Below are 24,995 nucleotides of genomic sequence, written 5' to 3' on the forward strand. Positions count from 1 at the left end.
TTTAATATAGAATCCATAGAATTTGGCTATTTTCTCTTTACCATTAATCCAAATACGTAATATGTACAACTTATACCCATACATAATGTACATAATTGTTAATAAGCTAAAAAACCTTTTTGTTATTGCATTTGTACTTCATAAAATATATGTAATTGTATTTCGTTCTTCTAACTTTCTTTTCATGTCGCATTTTTAATTAAAAGTAGCAATAAAACTAAAATTAAAATTTTACTCATGACTGTTAAATTTTTAAAAGAAAAATTCTTATTCATACAGAAAGCTTACCTTTAAAAAGGTGTTGAGTGTAATTCGTGTGTGTTTAGATATCGTTTTAAAATAATGGTATACATATAACAAAAAAATAACTACATACACATATAAGTATATTATATACATAGCTTCATAGTGTAATAAAATATTTTGTATAATAACTTGAATTTTATTCTTTCAGCTGTACTGGAAGTGATGACTGATGATGTTTTAGTATTGATTTGTAAATTCCATTGTATGTATACTAGTAAGCGGTAGGTGCATATTATAGTTAAAATGAGTTGCGAGGTAAGTACTACATACGTTTGCGTATAAAAGTTTAACATTTAATGCACGAAAAATTATTTAAAAAAAAAATATTTTTAAATATATCTACATATATACACATGTACATATATTTTTTTAGCAAAAACCATGTGTCGTACCAGCAGAAAACTTTAATGCTGTTGAGGATGCAGCTACTTTACGAAGTGCTATGAAAGGTTTTGGTACCGATGAAGAAGCTATCATTGAACTTTTAACTTCACGTTCCAACGCACAACGACAAGAAATTAAAGAAGCATTTGAAAAAGAATATGAACGGGATTTAATTGAAGATTTGAAAAGTGAGTTAGGAGGAAACTTTGAAAAAGTTATTTTAGCACTTATGACTCCACCAAATGAGTATATGTGTAAAGAATTGAATAATGCAATGGAAGGCATGGGTACTAAGGAAGATACCATTATTGAAATTTTATGTAGCCGGCCAAGTGAGGAAATAAAAGAAATTGTTTCAGCTTATGAAGCATTATATGATAGACCACTGGTTGAGCATTTATGTCGTGAAATATCTGGAAAATTTAGTCGACTTATAACTTTAATTGCAACTGGTACTCGTGATCCAGCTGGAACTGTTGATCCAGAAAAAGCTAAGGAAGATGCTGAATTGTTGTATGCAGCTGGTGAAGAAAAATTGGGCACAGATGAAGAAACGTTTAATCGTATAATGTCGCATTCAAGTTTTGCACAATTAGCTTTAGTATTTGATGAATATAAAACTTTATCTGGTATGACTATAGAACAAGCTATTAAACATGAGATCGGCGGGCATTTACATGATGCTTTAATGGCAATTGGTAATTTTTATTTATATACATATAAAATTTATTTTTCGTTAAAGTATTTTCATAAAGTATGAGTACTCATAATTATTATGTACATATATACTGAAAATATATTTAAAATTTTGTAGTGGAATGCACACAATCACCCCCTGCATATTTTGCTAAACGAGTACATAAAGCTATGGACGGGATGGGCACAGTTGATACAGCTTTAATTCGAATAATTGTTAGTCGGTCAGAGATTGATTTGGACAGTGTAAAAGACGAGTTCGAAAGGATCTATAATCGAACTTTGTATAGCGCAATTGCGGTAATTAAATTACTTTTTTGCTTTCTTTACATATTGTAAGATGAATATTAAATAATCATAAAATATAATTATATACTAAACTAATTATATTTTGCAATGATTACATACGTACATGGATATTTAAATTCCTGTTTTTTTTTTTCAATTTCTTATCCTGACGCTCTTCAAATTTTATATTTTTCAAATAATATTATACAAAGATTAAATATGGATTAGCTTTTAAATACAATGTATTGTAATAACAAAATTAAACACTAAACTATCAAGGCCATAATAATTAATTTAATGGAAATATTTTAAATATGAATCATCACTGAATTACATGTCGTACAAAAATTATATGGTTTTGCTTAAATATACGTATGTATGTATGATGCTTAATAGATTCTTAGTAAATTGACGTTCATATAAATGCACACAAGCAAATATGTAAACCTAAAATTATGGTATCATATTTAATTCAAAAGTTCTTTTTAAATCGTTTTATTGATTAACAAACATATTATAGCCTTGATTTTAAATATAGTGATTAATAAATAGACATTTGAAAACATACATACATACATACATATAACTTTATTTAGAAATAAATTAGCATTTTATTTGAACACCTACTAATATGTTAAAAATTTGAATTCATATTTTATCAAAAATTTAATTAAATTTATATATTTCCATATTTTCCTGAAAATCGTATAAACATAAATACATAATATAAATTTCAACGTTAACATAATAGGAGGTAATATTAGTTATTAATTTTATTTATTTCATGTACACCATTATTAATTTAAAAATATTTCTTTTAATTCTTATATTTTGCAGAATGAAACATCTGGAGATTATAAAAAGGCTTTGGTTGCTTTACTTAAAGTTTAAAGAAACAATAACAATTTCAACGTGCAATAAAGTATTTTAGTGGCCTTTTGTTTTAGTATTATGTATATATACATACATACATACATTTTTGAATTTACTCAAATGAAGAAGGAATTTAAGATAATGCAAGTAGAAAATCAAAATTAGCAACATAGTTTATAGATAATATTAGTATTTAAAATTAAATGTATTTTATTGTTTTTTGCTTTTAAGTGAAATAAGCTATACAAAGATTGATAAACACTCAAATATATTATAATATATATGTATGTACATGTTTAAGTAATTGGTAAACACTGTAGGGTCAGTAATGTTCACACGTCGCAAAATATTTTTGTATTACAAGATATAGCGAAAATGTTGTTAAAATAAAATTAAGGAACTCGTACATTGTTCTTCATTACGCTTCAAGAATTTCTGAAACAACTTTTTCCGTATAATACTTACATACATACATACATACATATGTATATCAATTTACTTAAAATATGAAAAATTAATATTTTCGTTTATGTCTGAGCAAAAATATGAAAAATTTAGGTTTTTTTACTTCAATTCATGTGCATTGAAAAAAATAAAAAAATTTGATTATACGCTTGGTTAAAATAAAAACTAGAAATGCAATTCGCACAAGGTGTACAAGAAATTTATGTGTACATATTGTAAATGATTATTATTTATTTTATGGTCATATTATGTTATCTTAAATATTACAATTGCTATTGTTTGATTAACTTTATTGAATTGTGTTCAAAACAATCATTATATCAATTTACGATCTTTGAAAAATAAAATACTTCATTCATAAACAGAATAACTACAAAAAAAATAAAATTTTTCAAATTTATTCACATATGTATGTATTTTGCTGATATGCCTTGTAGTTTTAAAAACAAAATATGGAAATAATAAAATTATGATGAATTAATAATAAAAAATTAAAAAGAAATTCAGTTTTTTCCGTTTCATCCATTATGTGTTGTAATACAAAAAGAAAGTTGTATGTTATGTTATTTTCTTAATGTATAAATGCCTTTTACAAATATGCAAGTATTTTCAATTGAATTTCAGTTTTTGTATTAAGTGCTGGTTTTATTCTGAAAAATAATTTAAAAAATATAGGAAGGGCTCTTAATTATGAGTGTATAAATTATATGAGTATTTGGTATAATATTATATAGAAATTTTTATATTTTGGATATTTATATTTAAATTATTTACATTCATCCATGTTCTCTTTACAAACATTGAGCAAATTTTTTTTAATATTTTATTTCTATCATAAATTTTTCAATAAAATTTTAAATAAGACTCAATTCTTTGAAATATCAATTTTTTGTTGAAACATTATAGGTATTTCAAAAAAAGCACTTATTTGAATAAATGGAAAATTATTCTTATTGTCAAAATTTTTATACCTATTTTTTTAAATTCATATTTATTGTTGCACATATAAATATAATTTTTTATGTTAATATAATAAAAGCATTTATTTTAAGATTGAATGAAAAATAAATATTTATTGAAGTTTAAAAATTAGAAAACAAATTTTTTATTATATTATTTTACATAGCATATTCAAAGTTATTCTACATTTCTGTTGCTTTACTAGCGTAAATAGTACTTTAATGTTACCATTTTACTGTATATATTTATAATTAAGTTGGGTACTTATCACATACATTTTTAAAAAATTTAAATGCTACTTAACCTACATATATTTACCCAGCTACATACAATGAAACTTGAAACAAAAAGAAATAATACAAAAAAGAATAAATACAAGTGGAAAAATATTGCCCAACAAGTATTGTAGACTTAATATTATGCACATACATACACAAAGCAAATATTAATAAATGACGTAATGAAATTTTAATTTTTTTTAACTGAAAGAAAACTTCGAGAAGCAGTTTCTTTTAACCTGATTTCAAGACAAATCGTCATGTACCTAGGTAGATTGTTTTTTCTTTTTCAATTAATTTCCAATCACTTTTTTCTGTTGTTGTATTTAATAAGCGATAAGTTCACAATTTCGAAGGACAGCGTAAAATTGTCTTTTATAGCAATGTGTATAGAGTAATGTTAGATTCCTTAGTTATAAAGTAGTTCCTTTTTATCTTTAAATTTCCTTAAATTATTGCTTTTTATTGAAATTGACGTTTCATTTAAAAAAAAGTATACCATTGTTTAAAAAAAAAATTAAAACTTCTGTTAACTAAATGAATACAATACCATTTACATACATGTCTACATATATGTCAAATATAAACAGAAATTTTATTAATTTACGCAATCGAAATTAGAATGAAAAACCAATTTCCTTTTATTATGGTTGTGCTTTTTTCTACAGTAGGTAGAACCTGAAAATATTGGCCAGCTGTGAAAATCAAATACAGATGTGATCTAAGCTATGGGTATACTTGCCTAAAAGTTATGGGTATTTAACTTAAACCCTTTCTTTACCGCAAGATAAAACGTCATAAAACAGAATTCAAAATATTTATGTAAATGAATCAATATCTGAATATTCCGATATCCCAAGAGATACATAGGTATATAACAAGAGTAACAAAAAAGTTGATAATAAGAACTTGCAAAACTTAATGAATACAAGCTAAGCCCAATTAATCAACATCAATTACTTTCTTTAAAATCTTTAAAGAAACTAAATTAAAAATTTAATAATATAGTAAATACTTAGCATCTTAAAGAATTTTAAATGAGCAATACAATTACAATGCATAAATACACTCAAAAATTAACACATAGATACCGTTACGAGTTTCATTAATTCAATTTATATGTGCTATATCTATGTATTGTACGATATGTATATCGAAACCGTGATGTTTATTTTCTTGTTCGCTTTTAGTATCGATTTGAAAATCGTATTGTGTGGTAGGTATTTGGTATACTCAAAGGGAAATTATTATTGCAAGTAAAAATAATAAAAAAAAATAATCATGAGCTGCGAGGTGAAGAAAAACAAAAAATTTTTGTTTGTAACATTATTAAAGTTATCTATGATTTTTAGCAAAGGCCCTGCGTTTTCCCAGCAGAAAATTTTGATGCTTCTGAAGATGCAGCAACATTACGTGCTGCTATGAAGGGTTTTGGAACAGATGAAAAGGCTATTATTGAACTTATAACTTCGCGTTCTAATGCACAACGTCAACAAATTAAAGAAGCATTTGAAAAAGAACTTGAACGAGATTTAATTGAAGACTTGAAAAGTGAATTAGGTGGAAATTTCGAAAGAGTAATTTTAGCACTTATGTCTCCACCAATTGAATACTTGTGTAAAGAACTTCACCGATCTATGGAAGGAATGGGTACGAATGAAAATGCTATCATTGAAATATTATGTAGTCGGCCAAGTGAAGAAATCAATGAAATAGTTTCTACATATGAATCTTTATATGATCGGCCACTAGTAGAACATTTATGTAGGGAAATATCTGGAAAATTTAGTCGTCTTATTACATTAATAGTTACTGGAACTCGAGATCCAGTTGGAACGGTTGATCCAGATCAAGCCAACGATGATGCACAGGCATTGTATGCTGCTGGAGAGGCAAAGTTGGGAACTGATGAACATGTTTTTAATCGTATTATGGCACATTCAAGTTTTGCACAATTATCATTAGTTTTTGATGAATATAAAACATTATCTGGAATGACGATAGAACAAGCAATTAAGCATGAATTCAGTGGAAACCTACATGATGCATTAATAGCTATTGGTATTTTTAAAACTAATGCAATTATACAATTAAAATTAATTACTTTTATTTTGAAGTTGAATGTACACAATCTTTACCAGCATATTTTGCCAAACAACTATTTAAAGCAATGGATGGTATGGGTACGGATGATTCAACCTTGATTCGCATTATCGTGAGTCGTTCTGAAATAGATTTAGAAAGTATAAAAGATGAATTTGAACGAATGTACAACCGGACGTTATCAAGTGCTGTAAAGGTAATTTTATTTACGAAATAAATTTGTAGAATTATGATATCCGTAAGATTGTGCACCTACATGCATATGCACATTATTTTGATTACTTTTGAGAAATCATTGATTAGTTGCCTCGTAGAAGGAAGCTTTTATACGGATTATTCTAATTTAAAGAAGTGGTAAAATATTTATGTGTAAAAAATTGATATGTTTATTTAAAAGATTTTAATTATGGTATACTTCCATTAATTATGATTTACTTGCGGGGTTTCAATTATGATTTACTTGCATTAATAATAGAAACAAATGCTTTATATTTCATACCGTGAGCAACACAGATTTGTTTATACATAGATATGTACATAAATACGTGCGAAAACAATTCACATATGCATGTACGTTATATTTTCCATTTCCGCGCCGATATTAGTTTGCTTATGTTAAATAAGATTATATTTATTTTTAGAATATATTATTAATACATTACTTATAATAAATAATATTTTTATGTATGTACGCATGAGAAAAATTGAAATATTTCTTAAAATCAAACTATAAGAACAATAATAATAAAAAAAGTACTTAGTATGAAGTGTGTGCAAAAAACAATAAAATAATAAATTTTGAATATTTTTAGAGTGAAACATCGGGAGATTACAAAAAGGCATTATTAGGCCTGCTTGGTGCTTAGACCTGCAGTTAAAAAAAAGAAGTTTGTTTTTAGACTTTGTCTAAATTTAACAGAAATTTAATTAAAATTGAAATTGAAAATCATGTTGTATAATTACATTTTTTATAGCTCTATATAACGGTTTAAAATTTTGTTATTTTAATTATTGTAAAAAATTTCGTTAAATTTACATAACTCTGTGTTTTTAATAATATTTTAGAGCACTTTTATTATTAAAAAAAGTATGCGTATAAAATACTGTATTATTTTAATAAAGTACAAAAAGCCTACCTAAAACCTGTAGTTTTCATTTTACCTTCAAATTGCAAGTAAAACACAAACTTTACAAAATTTTATGATCCAAATTGTAACCTGAAAAATTTTTACAATGCCAACTAATCCAAAATGTTAAGTTAACGCCAAATAAAAGCAAACTGTGCAACTAAAAATTTGAGTTTACTTCACTTAAACTTTCAAAGCTTTAGTAGGAATTTTTTAAAACGCTAAACAACTGTTCGTTATCTATCAGGTATTGCATTGCAATAAGAAACTTTTCCCCAAGGCAAAATTTTTGTTTCCTTCAATATCACGAAGTGAAATGATTGGAAACAATTCTCGAAAAGAAATATTAATCTTGGAGTTTAGATTAAAATACATCTTGGCTCTTAGATACAGACGTTGTGTTCTGTTGTACCCTTTTCATTTTTTTTTCCGCTTCTTCGTTTCTTTAGCAAATTAGTTGATTAACAAAAGTGGTGAATTTTTTCACAAATTTTCGGTTTGTCGAGCTGTTTGTAAATTGTTTTCGATTTTTCGAAAACAATTTTACGATCAAATCTGAAAAATCTAATGTGTAATCGATCTGACATCACATAAAATCTAATGAAAAAGATAGAAACATATCCGATTATTACCAGATTTTCTGTCATATTTTTAAAAATAAAATTGCGGAAAACAAATTTTCAAAAAAGTTTTGTCACGATGCTTTTTTTCGTTTTCATTTTAATTTTTGTTATCAGTTTATATTTAGCAAATATTAAAAAATGTTGTCGTCAAAAATTTCGTGTAAAAGTATAAATAGAATCTGATGTGCAAATACTCATCAGATTTTATCGTAGATTTAGTTTGTTGGGTAACAAACCAGATTTAGTCTTGTTGGCACATTAGTCTGCATTTACATGTCAAATAATGATTAACAATTTTGATTGAGATTGATGAAAATTGATTATGTAAACATCGTCTATCATTTTTTTCATCGAACTTTTGTTTAACGAGAAAATAGAATCAATAATTTTTTAGAGGAATAGAATAAAAAATAGCATAAAAATAAGTAAGTTTTTAAATAAAATAGACTGTAATCAGTTGTTTTAATATTTTTTCTTGTTGTGATTTGTCATTTACTAATAGAGTGTCAGATTTTATAGATTTTTATATTTAAAGTGCATTTATAGAGATTAACAAAGATTGCTTGCAATGCAAACGTAAGTTATCATCAACCTTCATTAATCTTAATCATGTAAACGCTGTCTAACTAAAATCATAGTGGAAACGCAACCACATTAATTGCAAAATGATTCAAATATAAAAACATATATATATTAAGCACAGAGTCACAATACTCGATTTTTCTCAACAATCGATTATGGCCGAATATTGAATAGATATCTAGTTTTGTTATTTTGCTCCCCAAACCAGACACATGTCATACAGTATACTGTCACTTTAAAATTTTGTTGGCATATTGAAATCCATTTATTTCCATATTAAATTTTTAAGTTTTTATAAAATTCTTTTTGGCCCAAGCAAAATGGAGCATCGTGTTAAGATGGAAGATGGCAATTCAAAAACAATTTCTGAGATGTTAGGTAGTATAGAAAGGTAAGTCGAAACAAGTTAATGTTTTTGTATATTAAAATGCTTATCCCTAACCAAAATTTGTATTTAAACGTATGCGTGAATATTTGTAGGTATAATCCGGATCATTTAAAAGTGCTAGAAGAATATGTTGAAGAACAAGCAAAACTCGGCACTTATGATTTGGAAGCAAACTTAGCTGTTTTGAAGTTGTACCAGTTTAATCCACATCTAATGAACTTAGATATTACAATTATAATTCTTCTAAAAGCTTTGACAAACTTACCACATACAGATTTTGTTCTGGCCAAATGTTCCCTTTTGCCTATTCAAGCAAAGGAAGAAACTGTAAAAGAAATAATATATTTGGCAGATATTTTAGAAAAATGTGAATTTACACTATTTTGGCAAAGAGTAGATAAAAATCCTGCCATTTTATTCAAAATAAATGGTTTTTTCGATTCAATCAGAAAATTCATATGTCACGTTATTGGAGGATCTTTCCAGACTATTAAAAAAGAGTCCCTTAAATCATTACTGGGAGATGTTGAAGGTAATTTTTTTTTTCATGTTTCGTATTTTTAATTATAATATGTAATATTTATTTGTTTTAGAAAAAACACTTGAGAGTTGGATGAAAAAATATGGGTGGAAGCATGATGGTGATTTGGTTTTTATTGCGCCACAAGACGAAAATATAAAAACTAAAAATATATCGGAAAAGATCGAATTTGACAATTTAGCTCCACTAATGGCTCAATGCTTGTAATGAAAAATAGAATTCAAAAAGTCTGCATATACATTTGGGAAACTGATTTCTATAAGCTACCATTATAATTCAGTATTTCTGGAACTTAAATATTAAGATGTAATATTAGTGTTTTGCTACTGTCATCAGCAACAATTGCAATAAGCTTATAAAAATAAAGTACTGAGTCATAAATTACGATTTATTTTTGTAAAAGTATTAAATATCTCACTAAATTGAAGATTAGGTCAAATTTAGCTTACAACTTAGTTAACAAATTAGCTATTAAACAGTCAATTTTCGTAAAAATAAGCCTTAAAGTTTAACTTTAACTCATAAAACAAATTGACTAAAAACTGACATGAAAGTAGCAAATCAGTAAGTAAATAAGCTATCAATCAGAATTTATATTGTACCTACATACATGTCGGTAATAAATTTAAGAAAAATTTGCTATATGCCGGTATACCTATCATTGTTCTTAAGAAAATAAGGAGAGTAGCATATGCATGTACACGTAATGAATATAATGCTTTTGTTCTAAATTTGTATTCGGTTCAAATTTTCGCCTTAATAAAATTGTAGGATTAAAGTGCATACTACAATATTCCTTTATTCAACAAAAAAAGTTATGAATAAAGAATCAGTGGCTTTTGTTGCTGCTATACGCCTGGTTGTAAGAAATTCAAGACAAAAGTTTTCAAAGCATTTTGAAACCTTTGGCTCGTTTGTGTTTGATGATACGTTCTGCATAATACATAATAAGTAAGTAATTAGCTTAGGAAATTTTACTGGAGCAAAGAATAATTATATGAGTATTTGAAACATGTATGAGGGTGGCTATTTTTCCAAACTCTTGTAAGAGCGTTAATTCAGTAAACGCCTTGTAAACTTAGATTTCTGTTATGTTGCAATTATTAAAAAAAATACAAGGATACACTTCCATCACAAAAATATTTACATTTAACTATGTAAATGCGTTGCATGTATTGTATTTGGTTTATAACTTTATTCAAAATCGCGTATACATATGCTGCATAGTTATATGCCCCTACATAGTTATATACAAGCTATATTCATCCCGGATTTTATAAGGCTAATTGACTAAAACTCTATACATACATATATAAGTATGCGCCACATAATGCATACATACTTATATTATGAACATATTTTACTAATATTTTATCTAGTTTTTACAAATAATCTTTCCTTTAATGTAGCGTGAAACAATAAGTTTTTCGTCATCATTCTACATACTATATAAATATTTTTTAAACCATTACTCAATTCAAAATTTTTGGAATATTGATTTCTCATCTTGTAGGTAGATAATATTCGCATACATTTTACTTTCTGTGTCGTGCTGTGCTCTTGGTAAATTTGACTTTTTGTTTGTGGTACGATAAACTCTAAATAGAAAAAAGTAAAAATGTGATTTATTCACAACATTTCTGCTATTGTTAAAAAGGTTTTTTCTTGTTAATTTTTTTTATTTTATTGCCAAATCAGTAATTTTGAATATTGAATGTTTGGTTATCATATCATTATAAGACATTAGACAACAGTTTGCAAATTTATGGCTTCACGTACTTGTTTCTCGAATAAACTAATTTTTATCAAATTTCAACTAAATTTCTAATTGATAATTCTAAGAGAAGCTGAGTTAAATTTCGCCGATGAAAATGAAAAGAAAACTGACTTTTTTAAACTTTATAATTAAGTAATAGCAAACTTCTGTAAAACAACTGGAGCTTTTCTTTTTTGTGTTCATCGGTAACCTAGAAATATTTTAAATTAAGTTACCGTTATGCTCATATATGAATAATACATAATTAATTATTTAACAAAAATTTTGGTATTTTACATATAGGTACATGCAATCACGCACATATATGTATTATGTAACTATGTAAAATTTTTTATCCTTGGAAGTGTTATTTACAGTTATTTAAGAATATTTAAAGAAAAAATACTTTAAAGAATACTCGTTTTTGATAAAGAAGAAATAATTACTAACATACCTTACCCATTTAATTTAGTTTTTTAAATTAAGTAACTTCATAGACCGAAAATCCACTATGATAAAATATGCCTACATCATTTTAGTTACTATAAAATATTATTATCTTCAACAAAATTGAATCAGGAATTTAAAAATGAATGTCCAGGATGGTGGATCATACACAATACATAGATTTGTCATTAACTTTACCACATTTTTTTATATAAGTATTTACTTGCGTACATGTTAGTACATTCACAATAACTTAATAAGTTAATATATGTAAATTAATAGGTATATTTAATAAAACAAAATGCGTTTAAAAGATCGAATTTGAACACTTGGACAGTATATAAAAAACAAAAACAAAAATGAATAAAATTCTTTACTTTTACAAATTTATTACATTAATTAAATCTTCTTTTTTCTTTTGCTAAACGTTTTGCTGCTACAATACCATTTAGTTTCTATACTAATATGTTACCCTGTAATTGTAACTCCAAATGGAAAACAACGTTAATGTTATAATGATAAACTGTGTAAAGCAAATTTTACTTTTGTATCATAAAAAAAGGACTCTTATTTAAGAAGCAAATGCAGCTATTGTAATAACTGTTTGCTACTTTTGCTGTTAAAGCTATTGCTACTGTTGCTCTTATTTGAAAACGATTTAAGAAATAAAACACAAAAAAAAAAGACGTCTTATTTTACCCCTCGTTTTATACACACTTATATAAAAAGTATAATGCACATACAAAGTAAAAAAGCAACATAAAGTATCTGTTAAACATTTTATGTATAAAAATAAAAGGAAGAGAAACGAAAAAAATAAAAAAAAAATATTATTGTTGTTTGGTTCTCTATAATGCTAAAATACTATTCTCGACGTTTTATTCTTTTTTCTTTTTAATTGTAATTTCTTATTCACCTTCGTAAATTCCTGTCTGCCTGGTTACTTGGAGTGAAATTTATTCATTTCTCTGGACGCTTTTCCCGATTTTATCCCAAAAAAAAGGCGACAAAATTTTACTACTATTAAAGTATTCAAGGTTCTTATTTTACTGAATTGGTTAAATTGTTTTTAAAGAAATAAAACGCCAATTATACTTGAGCATAAAAGAATATTTTGCCAGCGATTTATAGTTTAAAATACTGTTCTACTGCTCTCGGATCGATTTGATTCAATGAATTTAGAATTTAACATTTATGCAGAATTCTTCTACTCTTAAATAAATAACTAATTGTTTGAACTTACTATAAAGGTAAAATCAAATGATAAAGTAGAATTAACTGGTTATATACATTGAACATGTTGTTATACTGTACATGCATATGTAGGAAATCTACTACTATTATAGTATATGTAGATTTATTTACAACATGCTTTAATTATATGCTGTGCAAATATAATTGGTGTAGTATGAATAGCAAATATTCATGTAAATTGATTAGAGTTGTGAAATAATTAAAGAAATAGTATATGTATCTTGTAAATTGAAGAACCTTAGCTTCATATAAAATATTTGCTTAGTTAGTAAAAATATAGTTTAGAATACAAGTTGCCAAATACAAGAATGCTAACATTGCTTCGCTGGAGAGTACATTTAGAAGTGTCTCTATTTCTGTAGAAAAATAGAATTGAAATAATTATATTAATTTTATGTTAATTAATTGTGAAATTTTTCAAATTCAACTATTTATTATAAAGTTCTGATAATTTTTTGTTTTAAGAAACTTTTTACCTCTACGTTAATATTTTTACGAAACTAAACTTTAGCTTTTAAATTTTCCAAAAAAAAAAACCATTACTTCTTTATTATTTACTATGTATGTATATCTCAATTGTTTTGGACGGTTTTGTAGAGCCGAAAGAAATTTGTTTTCTCTAAATCTTCTTTTTCGAAAAATGCATAAAGTGTCCTTAAGATATACATACATAAAATACGTATAGAATACTCCGACCATTCTTATACCTTTTTAAAAACAAGTTTTTAGTTCTAAAATTAATTAAGACTACTTGTAAAGTAATGCAAAATTTTTTGACTCTCGTGAACTATATTTAATTAAACGTGTTTGCATATACGATACTGCATTTGGAACAATAATTTTTATATAGTCTCTGCGAATTGCAATATTTGCGTCCATAAATATGGTTATATAGCGCGTGCTAGTATGTGTATAATGCAATTTTAATACAGTCTATATGTACTGTTATATTGAACAATTCAATTTTACTAATACAATACTTACATTACATGTATGTACATACGCATATGCAAATTAAAAAAATATTTTGTTGGATTTTGGAAAAATTCAAGAACAAAAATTATTTTTGGTTTAACAACACGAAAAACTATAAATTTAAAGCACGTTTAGTATTACATTTTTACTTAAGAAGTAAATTTTTATGTGATTTTAGGTGATTATCTATCGCTTTCATTAAATTCGTGTTATATTATTTGCTATTAAAATTATATTAAATATGTAATATTAATTAGCAAAGTTATAATTGTGCAAAATGTTATAGTGATATTCAAACTTAAATTTTAATTTGATTTAGTATGTAAATTATAAATTTAAAAACAAATTTCGAGATTAAGAAGGTGTGCTTAAATTTATCATATTGTGTTCTATTTTTACAAATTTTTAATAAAATACTTTGGGAATATTTATTTGGTTAATAATGCTCTAATAATTAGTATACTAGTCGATTGGATTATTAATATGTATTTGAAGTGCTATTAAAAAATAAACATGAGATAATTAGGAGGACTTCTATCTATATGCACTTAATTTCAAGATATTATTAAAATATCATATAAAATATTTGATTTCTTTAAGTTTGTAAAATTTAATATCTCAATTAGTTCTGTTTATTTGTAAGTACATTTTTTGAGCAGTCGATAATGAAGTAAATATAGTAAGTAAAACAAAAATAATAAAAACCAACACTGAAGTATTTTGTTTATGTACATTTTGTCGAAATTCTAGTATTATCGCTTGAAAATTCTTATTTGAATTTTATAATTTACATGAACATATTATATAAAATATAGTAGATTGCTATATACATACATACACATGTTGTACATATAAATAAATATAAAGTGTATTAAAAAAAATTAATAACTATTTCAAATGGAATCCAAACAATTATTGTCTGATACACTGATAAAAATCAAAACAGCAGGCGGTTCAATTTAAAATTTTAACTCTAAAATATCTATAATCTTATTACAAGCCAATTTTATTTTGTTTTGAAGAAAATGATTTTCACCATTTTTTATTTTTCGAAGGTACATATGTAACTTTTGTTTTTAATTTGATTAAAAATTGAAAGTCATACATTGTAAAATTATAAAATTTATAATTGTACATATGTATGTACGAATGTAGTTGATCAAAATCATAGTTTGAGAAAAAAGCACATTCCCTTCAATTGAATTGAAGAGATTTTGGTCTTATTTATAAGTACAAGTGTAATAATGAAAAATGTCTAATATAAGTTTCAATTGCATAATAACATATACACACATACATGCATATAACATGTAATTGATTTAGTTAAAGCATAAGGGCTTTGTGGAAGAGAAATGTATAACAGTAAAGAATTTTCGTTTTGCAAAAGTTTGGAAGAGTTAAAGATGTCGAAAATATGGGTAATAAAAAAAATGAAATTTTGCAATATTTAAGGGGTAATTGAGAGATAATTTTTATCATGTTCTTGTATAAATTATTTATCGATATTTGTGTTAAAATTTGAAACACATCCAAGTTGTCGTATTAAAGAAAAGTTGTACTTACATATTAAACAACAGTTAATTTGATGCTTGAAGAAGTGCTTTCGTTTAGATACATAGTAGTTTATCAAAAACTTGCATTTTCACGACTGAACAGAACTAAAATTTATGAAAGGGAAAAGGAGAAATTTTATTTCTTAGGAATGATGCTTAAGTGTGTACGAAATTGTATCCTATATTTTTGATGGTATACACGTTTTCAAAACAAAAGGACAAACTGACAGATTGACAGGCTGAGCGAAACTTATAGGCACAATTTTTTTTCAAACTTTTTTTGGAAATATGCTAAGAATTAGTGAAAAAGCCTTTTTGCAACAATGGAGTATAAAAGTCAATGATCTTTTTAATTCACTGTAATTTTTAAAATTTTATATATGTTCCTATCGGAATTAATAGTGAGAATCCCAGAATAAAGAATGAGAAAAAAAACATTATAATATTATTTACAGATACATAAATATTACGTAGTTAACTTATTCAAGAATTTCATCTGATAGTAGATTGTAAATTATATCACGGGGAAACAATTAAATCCTCCAGATAAACTCGAACCCAGTCAGGCCCAGAAAGCAGTTTCGCCGTTGTGAGCGTGAATCTCTTCCATTGCGGATCAGTTCTCCACATTCTTTCTGAAGGTATTCTAGGCTTTAGTTCTCCTTTGGACAGAACCTGTCTCTACCGGCCTTTTCCAGACCAAGTCTTCTGAGATGACCCTTGGTTTTTCATTTTATTTTGAATAATATAAAATTTTTCTTTGAAAGTAATTTAATTCCAAAATTGAATACCTACATGTACACTACAAAGAAAGTCCAATGTTATTTCGTTTGATAGTGTACACCTTGGTTAAATATCAAATTAATATCATCATTAATTTTAAATAAAAAAACAATATCATAAATTCTTAAATATCTATTAAATTTTTTAAATTAAAAACAGAAAAAAGAAATATATGACAAAATTTTAGCAAAAATTTAATGCTGGTACCAGTGATGAAATCAACAAAATAATATAAAAAATTTTTTTTGTCAAGCTGTTAAAATTAATTTTAAGTGCTTCAAATTTTTAAAATTTTATAATCAAGTACGGCTATTTAAAGTAACTTTATCTTATTTATTTAGCCTGTCAACGATTCGGCCTTATAAACAATTAAAGAACGAGTTCAGTTAAGCAGCATTTTTCTTATAAATTTTAACCGTTTAATAAAAAAAATTCTCTCAGTCCCGTTTTATTTTAATAAAAATCTGATAACGCTGTATAAATACTTACGTGCTTTAAATTTTCTGAAAGCTGATAAAATGTTCACTTTCTTTTACTTAATTGCGTTGATTAATAAAATTAAAATATTATTTTAAAAATTCTGTTAACAGTTCTTTAAACATGGTTGAAAATATGAAATTTGAATGTAGTAAAATCAGTTCAGCTGAATTTGAGATACACAAGTGTACAGGTAGAAAAGGAATGAATTTTTCTTAACATTGAAAAAATCATTTCTGCTAAAAATTTGACATTATGAATTGATAGTCTGTTTGCTAAACAGAGATGGTCTTACAATAAGATTGAATGATCTTATTGTAAGAACATGAATGCGGTCTTTTCATTTACAAAGACATTTTCCTGTACCTTATTTAATTAAAACACAAACATTCTATATTCATGAACGTAAAATCGTTATTCCTTTTTAAATTTGGCCAGGATTTATTAAACAATTACACGCATTGTTCAGATTTCATATAAAATCTTTAATAATTAAATAAATATATATAGTAAAGTGCAGAAGAGGGAAAAAAATTTATCGACTATTTAAATAACAATAAACAAACCAAAGAAATTCCGAAAATTTTCAATTAATTGTTATTTCTGTTTCTACATAAGTTCATTTTATATATTTTACATAATATCATTATGTTGCATATATATATTTGGGGAATATATGTATTTTTCAACACATTGCGTTCTTATACAAATAGATTGATACATATGCATATACATATCATATTCATGTATAGAAAAAATCAAAATTTATTAAAATCTATTAATATTATTGGGCAATAGTTTTAAAAAAATAACAAAAAATTGCTATATATACATAAAAAACTTTATATGTAATAAAAAAAATTTCTAAACAAATTATGCTCACTTGGATGTATATACAGTGGAATATACTTAAGTGAACGATAATTTTTATTAGTTCCTTTAAAAACTTTCTCGTTGTAGCTCATATCAATTTTACAACGGAAAGCATAAGCAAAAACACGTGATCAAGTAGATTGTATATTGTAGGAAAATTTCCCGGCCTCCACTGTAAAAACACTCAGAAACTCCTTTATTCTGTTAACCAAAGTTCCACACTCCAAAATTCCAAGACCCTCGCCTGTTATTGTCGTTCAGAAGCTCCTTGAACTTCTAAAATTTTGTCGCAACCCCAGAACTTAAGCCCGTTCATTGCTGCAAAAATTATTACTATTTTTGATTTTTTTAAAATTTTAAATTAAAAAATCATTCTTAAAATCCGGGGACATTTTTATGCACCGTTATGATGTAAAAAATTATTTAAGCATTTATAATAAATTTCGACATACTCGTATTATCAACTTTATCAAAAAAATATGTGTGTCAATTAAATGTTTGCTTAATATGTTTTGCAAGTATACTTACAACATTACTATCAGATAAGATCAACAAAAAATACATGGTATACTATTGTTATTAAATTAAAATCCAATATATGTAGCTAGATTGTACACAACATTATGACATGATATTGACGATTATTGAACTTTAATATAAACCCAAAAAATTTTATATCCTCAATATTTAATACTAATTTACTTGTCCATTCTTTTTTCTTTAATTATATTCGATATTTTATTTAATTGGACATGTTTACTTTAAATTGAAATATTCTTGCTAAATCAATTTAGAAATATCAATGGTTTTTAATTAATTGCTTGACAAATTTTCAATTTAAATGCATTTCTTGTAAATGAAAGACCACGTTTGATTTTTGTGAACCCAAAACCTACCTTTGGAAAATTTTAACATTGAGAAATCTTTTCTTTTCCTTTTTTTAAATTGCATACCTTTATTAAGCAATTCATGTTTAAGTATGAGATCGAATAAATTTTTTGACGTCAGGAGAGTCTATTAATACTTTAAAGTTCTTTTTACTTCAAATTCTTTTTAATAAATAAATCTTTTACAAAAGAATAAAAATCTTTTGATGCTTGTATTGCATATTATAAATATTTTTCCCTCACAATGAAGATTCGAATGGGAGAAAAAGTTATGACACAAAGCAGAATTTCAAAGTAATTTTGGCCTGATTTTTTATTTACCAATATAATGTCAAAATCATTAAAATCATATGAATTCTCTGTACTGGTTTTTTCAAAATATTTATATTCACTTCAGATTAAATCAAGTGATGTTTCATATATCCTATTCTTCCCTTACTATACGATGAAAGAAATACGCATACACATGTGCATATATATATATTTGTAACCAGACCCGATTCTGACTCGCGTTTTCAAACTAATAAACAATATGAAATAAACATTGCACTTTCAATTTCTTGTAACTTCATTGTACTGAATGCAAAATTAGTCATACAGCCTGGAATTAAACTTTTAGCCTTTTGTTTTGCAATGTTTGTATACAGGTACGTGTTATCAAGTTAATTTTGCTTATATAGAGAGATAAAAATTTTTGATAGCACATAACCGAATAAATTGGAAAAAATTTTAATTTTTTAAAATATTAGCTTTTTCTAAGTGTTCAATGGCGTTCATTTTTTAGTACAAAATGCTTACTTTGCATATATGATAGATCCACCACTGTATGTAACATATCGGAGTTTTACTACCATTTAAACTTTTCTAATTTTTAAAAAACGAATTTTAAGAACGAATCAATTATATGTCTATTTACTCAAAAAAAAAAAAAAAAATACGAAGTTTGTAAGTGATGTGTTAAAGAGCGCATCTCACTTATTCGAATATTTTTTTTTTTTCATTTGTATTTTTTTTAATTTTCTTATTGAATCATTATACTTAGAAGTTTACCTATTAGGGTTTAATGATACACTTGACATTTCCGAATTAATGGCATACACTATATTTTAACTCATATAAACAAATGATGAACATAATAGCAATGATTTTTGAATTTGATCAAATTAACTAATTTCAAAGATATACTAATGTAGTATATATATACAATATTAATATTGTACCTGCGATTCAATAAAATTCTTTCAATGAATCATTCATTACAATAAATGCCCTGAAAACAATTGCAAAAAAAAAAGCAGAGCACAAAAACGAAAACTTTCTAACTATACACTGTTACACATGTAGACATTTATGAGTGTAATTCACGTTCGTACATACATATTCACTTTTTATAATATTCTATACTAATTTAAAATTTTAAGCACCCATATATTATATTTGTTTAAGAATGTGTACATTTGAGCAGATAGTGTAAAAGTATGATTAAAATAAAAATTTTTTTTTGCTACTATCTTATTTGAATTTTTTTTTTTTTTTTTGCTTTTTTGTTAAAAAATAATTTTAGTATGAGAAATTTTTCAAAGGTTTCTGAAACAAAAAAAACAGAGGCAAGAAAAAAAAATGTTTGTAAGAATGAAATAAAGAAAAATAACGAATTATTACCGTGCTCCTTCATTCAATACTTTGATTATTTTTGTTATTGTTGTTTTTTTTTTCCTTCATGTCAGTATAAATCAGACTACACTTTGAGTTCATAAGTTCAGTATCAATTTACTGATTGTCTTGAAAACAGTATATTTTTAATTAACAAAAATTATAGGAAAAAATATAATAAAAATTTGTTTGAAATAACGTTAAAAAATATATTTTTTATTTTTTTATAACGGTAATAATATTAAAGAATTAAAAATCAAATATTTTTGTATATAATTTGTTATATTCGTATTGTTCCGAAAAAATTGAATTTTTTTTCTTCATAAATTGATTTCAATAAAAATAATTAAATTTATTGTTGTTTAAAGTGTTGAAATGAAAATGTAAATTAAGGAAGAATAATCCTTTACAATTAAAAAGGAGTATTTCCACAAAAAGATAAAAAAAAAATAAAATATTCGTAAAAATTATAAAACGCAAAGTTTTTTTTATTTAAATTTTAAAAGCAAAATTAAAAGTGTAGTTTCCAAGTTAATTCTATTAACTTCTATTTTGAATATTAAATTTATTATTAGAACTAATTTAAAAATATAATAATCTTCACATAAGTATTAGAATATTTAATAATAATAACTAATAATTAATTAATTTTATACAACACCTTACAGGAGACAATACTGGAGAAGCATAAATTTCATTCAAACTGCTCCCTTTTTCTTTTGTTTTTTTAAAACATTAACTTGTTTATGTCAAAACAAGCAATTTTTCCTACTCACTTTGCCAAAAAGTATCTACTAACTATCAGAATTAGATTGACAATATTATTTCAAATTTGGGTTTGAAATATGTGAAAAATTGACCAACCTATAAGTTAATTGAGTTTTTTATGTATAAATAAATTTATCTTTAATGTTAACAGTTTATTTAAAGACATTTTTAGAACAAACTTAAGACATATTCATAAAGTTTAAAATAGGTGAATGATAGACTTTCTACAAACTACTTACCAGAGTTTTTTTTTCTCAATTAAAATTACTACACATTATGTTATCATTTATTTTGTTATTTTCACGACCTACTCGTATATAAATTGGACAGTATCTGAGTAAATATTCTTGTTGATAATATATAAATTACATTTATGTGTGTATGAAAGTATATAAAGCATTAATTTAAAATATTAAAATTGTTGCTCCATAAAATATATATGTAATATGCATCGATAATTATATAATTTAATGTTTCAATGTCATAATTTTAACATTAATTTACTATTTTAAATACTTCAGGGGTATGACACTCCGAACTACTAAAATATATTCCTGCGTTTCTTTTACAGGATAACACTTTAAAGTAGAACAAGTCCGAATAGGCGTAGTGAAGAGAAATAGTTAAGCAAAAATATTCCGATAGGTGGTTAAATAAATTTTTAAATACTTCCGAAAAAAAAACTATTTCCAATTACCGAAAAAATAAAGTAACTGCATTTGTTTGATGTAGTGTAATTGTGCTCAGCTTTGGCTACTATAATGAGTAGTTTGAAAATGTAATTGGAATACAAATAATTTTAAATGATCGCTACAATTTCAGTATTATGTAACTGTGAAATAGTTTTAAAATATATAACAGTTAATATCAAATCCTTGATATTTATATATTTGAAGAGTTTTTAATTTCAAATTTTCTCATATAACAGAATTGGCATTTATAAACTATGCTATTTTCAATTTAAATTATTAACTATTCTTTTCTGAAAAGACAATGTGTTTATGGATCTTAATTAGGTATGTATATATATATATATGAAAATATATCTTTTATGTATATATATATACATATTTAATTAATACAAAATAATTGACTATTAATTAGCCTGTATACAAATCACAAAATGCTAATTAATTTACAATTTATTTAATGATGCAAGACTCATTTAGATATTTTATTGTTATTTACAAAATGCTGTATAGCGCCAAATATATTGAAAATTTTTGAATTTCCTTCATGAAGTTTAAAATATGTAGAGAAGTATGTACTTACATAAAAAGCAAAATAAGACCGAAAAATTTGTATCAATTTGTTATAATGTTTTAATATATATGAGTACAACTACTACGTAGAACATTTGAGTGTATCTTATAAATTAAGAATGCTGGAAACACAATAGCATACCAATTTTATTTATTCATTATATATTATAGTATATATGTATATACATGTATTATGATTTCGTTTAGTTAATTGGATTTTCTAGTGTAATGAATAAAATTTTTGGGAAGATTTATTAAAAATATAACACCTTTTATATTAAATAATATATATTGTTGAAAAATTGTTTTTATTTAGCTGAAAATAGTAAAATAAATTTTATATTTAATTAAAAAAAACTTCATTCATTCATAAATTATTAAAACAGAAAAATTATACCAAGTAGATCCATGAAAATTTGGGCATCCTTAAAAGCATAATGTTAAAGATTAAAATTTTCTTGAATTTTAAAATTTCCAAAATTTCCTGTTAAATAATTTCATGCTTTTTTAATATGAAAAAAATATTAAATAAATTAAATTAAAAAAACAAATCGTTTAAAATTTTTTTATTAGAAATCGGGTCATTGCTTTTTTATTTGCTGAATCAAAAAAAGATCAAGTTCTTGAGAAGAGAACTATTATTAATTTCATCGCAAAAATTTGATAAAATATGAACAACAAAAATATCTAAATAAAAATTTTATGTATAGTGAATTAAAAGAGATTCTACTGTATAAATATAGGTACACAATCTATTATGTTTGTATATATATATACATAAAATTTATGTTTTCAAATTTGTTTTGTTTTATTTCATAAATAATATGAAAAATTATTTTCATCTTTATTTGTGAGTTCAGATTTTATATTTTGATTATTTTCTTATAAAATTTTAAATTGAAAAGTGAATCTTTTGACGTAATAAAACAATTGAAAAATTTATTAAAATTTTAATAAAAAAATTCAACCTAATAAATTTATATTATTACATACATACACTACATATCATATGATATAGTTATGAATATTCATATAATTATTTTATGTGTTTATAATGTGGAATAGATTTTTAATTTGTACTATTCAATTGTAAAGATACACTTAAATTAAAATTTAAATATTGATCGAGTAGCATTTTTTTTTAAATATAACCTCAAAAATTTAAATAAATTAACAAAAATAGGGTGTATCAGAAGAAAAAATTTTGTGAAAGGCGAACTTAAGTTAGGTCAAAAAGTATTCGAGGCAAATAGATCAAAATTTCGAGTTTAAATAAGTAGAACATTTCAGATGAAAATGTAAATTTTAATTTCCTGTTAAACAGATGTTAATTTTTTTAATTGAAAAGTTGTAAATGAATTAAGAAAAGTCTTGTATTTAGTCTGTTAGAAATAGAATTTTCGATTTTGGTTAATTTATGCGGGCCTGTTAAATTAAATTTAATTTCAGATATTTTAACTACTTAGGAAATAGATTTCTATTTATTATAAATTCAATTACCCTTTAAATAATGTATTGGCATTGTATAGTGCAAATCAGCTACGCTAAAAAAATTTCTCATATAATATTTATTTAATTTTATTTATTTAAATTTAACGCTCTATAAATAAATATTAAGGTTTGTTAACATTTTTGATTTTAAATTGAGATCTAAATTTATGACATGAAAAAAATAATTAACACATTTGAAAGTTTTCGCATTAGAAATGTTATTTTAATAACAGTATCTAAATATTTAATAAGAAGTTGCAAATATCAATTTGAGAATGAATAAATAAAAAGTGAAAGTTTTTGTGTAAATTTCATTAGTTTTATAAAAATTTGATGAATAAATACAGAAAAAATAGAATAAGTATAATTTTTTTGTTAACGAATTCTTATGGAAAGTTGTTAATTAATTGACCTTATTATAATTATTTCGCACTTTAATTTTATATTATTTGTAAGTTAAATTAAATTCTAACACGAATTTCACTTGCAAAAGTAGGTTTTGTGAAACTTATTCTAATATTTTGCCTGTTAAGTGAATACGATAGATGCTATAAAAAATAATTATATTTGACAAAAGTTTATTTGACTTGTTATCTACAGTTATAAATATTTTTCTCTGTGTGTAATATCGCTAACAATAAGAGTATTGAAGGGCAGATTAAAGAAATTGTATTACATACTTGTATTATTGATAGTAATTTAATGTCAATGTTTACATATCAAACATTATCCATGGATCCAACTATTTAATTTTTGATTTGTTTAAGGCAAAAACTGATTTTTGATTTTTTTCTTAAACTTAAAACAATTTTTCTTTAGAGTTTCATTTTCACTTTACAGTTAAACGGCCTTTTCTTATTTCAAACTGAAAACTTTAGGACTGTTGAAATTGAACTAAATTTTTTTTCTCAGAACTTTAGTAACTCGGTTTGAACCGAATTTACCTTGTCCACAATATGTTAATAAATTGAATTATTCAAAAAGAAATATTCATGTCAACAAATAAGTAAAAAAATTCTTTATAAAAATATAATTTCACTTGGATAAATTGAAAAAGAAGGAGACAAAGACGTGATAATCTAAATGGCGACATTATATTGAAAATAATTGATTTTTACTTATCAAGTATTTTCTTATTATTTGTGGTTATGTTGCAACAGGTCGATAGCATTATTTTTAAAATAACATTCTGCTCTTAACCC

General features: G+C 24.6%; 3 protein-coding genes across 3 annotated transcripts; all 3 read left to right on the top strand.

The window, feature by feature from the left end:
- The first annotated feature begins 422 nt into the window (after positions 1-422).
- LOC129609050 (annexin B10-like) lies at positions 423-2,834 on the top strand. The gene is made up of 4 exons (XM_055520909.1): positions 423-561; positions 680-1,388; positions 1,505-1,686; positions 2,512-2,834. The coding sequence occupies exons 1-4, from the start codon at positions 550-552 to the stop codon at positions 2,563-2,565; spliced, it is 957 nt and encodes a 318-aa protein (XP_055376884.1). The 5' UTR covers positions 423-549; the 3' UTR covers positions 2,566-2,834.
- A 1,985-nt stretch (positions 2,835-4,819) lies between these two features.
- Positions 4,820-7,495, top strand: LOC129609239 (annexin B10-like). Its single transcript, XM_055521173.1, has 4 exons — positions 4,820-5,543; positions 5,603-6,311; positions 6,368-6,549; positions 7,166-7,495. Exons 1-4 carry the CDS (start codon positions 5,532-5,534, stop codon positions 7,217-7,219), a joined length of 957 nt encoding a protein of 318 aa, XP_055377148.1. The 5' UTR covers positions 4,820-5,531; the 3' UTR covers positions 7,220-7,495.
- A 1,407-nt stretch (positions 7,496-8,902) lies between these two features.
- On the top strand, positions 8,903-9,998 carry LOC129611496 (eukaryotic translation initiation factor 3 subunit K). Its single transcript, XM_055524679.1, has 3 exons — positions 8,903-9,076; positions 9,166-9,605; positions 9,667-9,998. Exons 1-3 carry the CDS (start codon positions 9,006-9,008, stop codon positions 9,819-9,821), a joined length of 666 nt encoding a protein of 221 aa, XP_055380654.1. The 5' UTR covers positions 8,903-9,005; the 3' UTR covers positions 9,822-9,998.
- The last annotated feature ends 14,997 nt before the right edge of the window (positions 9,999-24,995 follow it).

The sequence above is a fragment of the Condylostylus longicornis genome, unplaced genomic scaffold, assembly GCF_029603195.1.
Source record: "Condylostylus longicornis isolate FDR11 unplaced genomic scaffold, ASM2960319v2 ptg000004l, whole genome shotgun sequence".
NCBI lineage: Eukaryota > Metazoa > Arthropoda > Insecta > Diptera > Dolichopodidae > Condylostylus > Condylostylus longicornis.

What these genes read in the sequence shown, in the direction of transcription:
- LOC129609050 (XM_055520909.1), top strand. An exon ending in TGATGCTTTAATGGCAATTG is followed by an intron (nt 1,389 to 1,504) that starts GTAATTTTTATT and finishes AAAATTTTGTAG; the next exon opens with TGGAATGCACACAATCACCC. An exon ending in CTTTGTATAGCGCAATTGCG is followed by an intron (nt 1,687 to 2,511) that starts GTAATTAAATTA and finishes TATATTTTGCAG; the next exon opens with AATGAAACATCTGGAGATTA.
- LOC129609239 (XM_055521173.1), top strand. An exon ending in TGATGCATTAATAGCTATTG is followed by an intron (nt 6,312 to 6,367) that starts GTATTTTTAAAA and finishes TTTATTTTGAAG; the next exon opens with TTGAATGTACACAATCTTTA. An exon ending in CGTTATCAAGTGCTGTAAAG is followed by an intron (nt 6,550 to 7,165) that starts GTAATTTTATTT and finishes GAATATTTTTAG; the next exon opens with AGTGAAACATCGGGAGATTA.
- LOC129611496 (XM_055524679.1), top strand. Translation starts at nt 9,006, where the DNA reads ATGGAGCATCGTGTTAAGATGGAAGATGGCAATTCAAAAACAATTTCT. An exon ending in ATGTTAGGTAGTATAGAAAG is followed by an intron (nt 9,077 to 9,165) that starts GTAAGTCGAAAC and finishes GAATATTTGTAG; the next exon opens with GTATAATCCGGATCATTTAA. An exon ending in ATTACTGGGAGATGTTGAAG is followed by an intron (nt 9,606 to 9,666) that starts GTAATTTTTTTT and finishes TATTTGTTTTAG; the next exon opens with AAAAAACACTTGAGAGTTGG.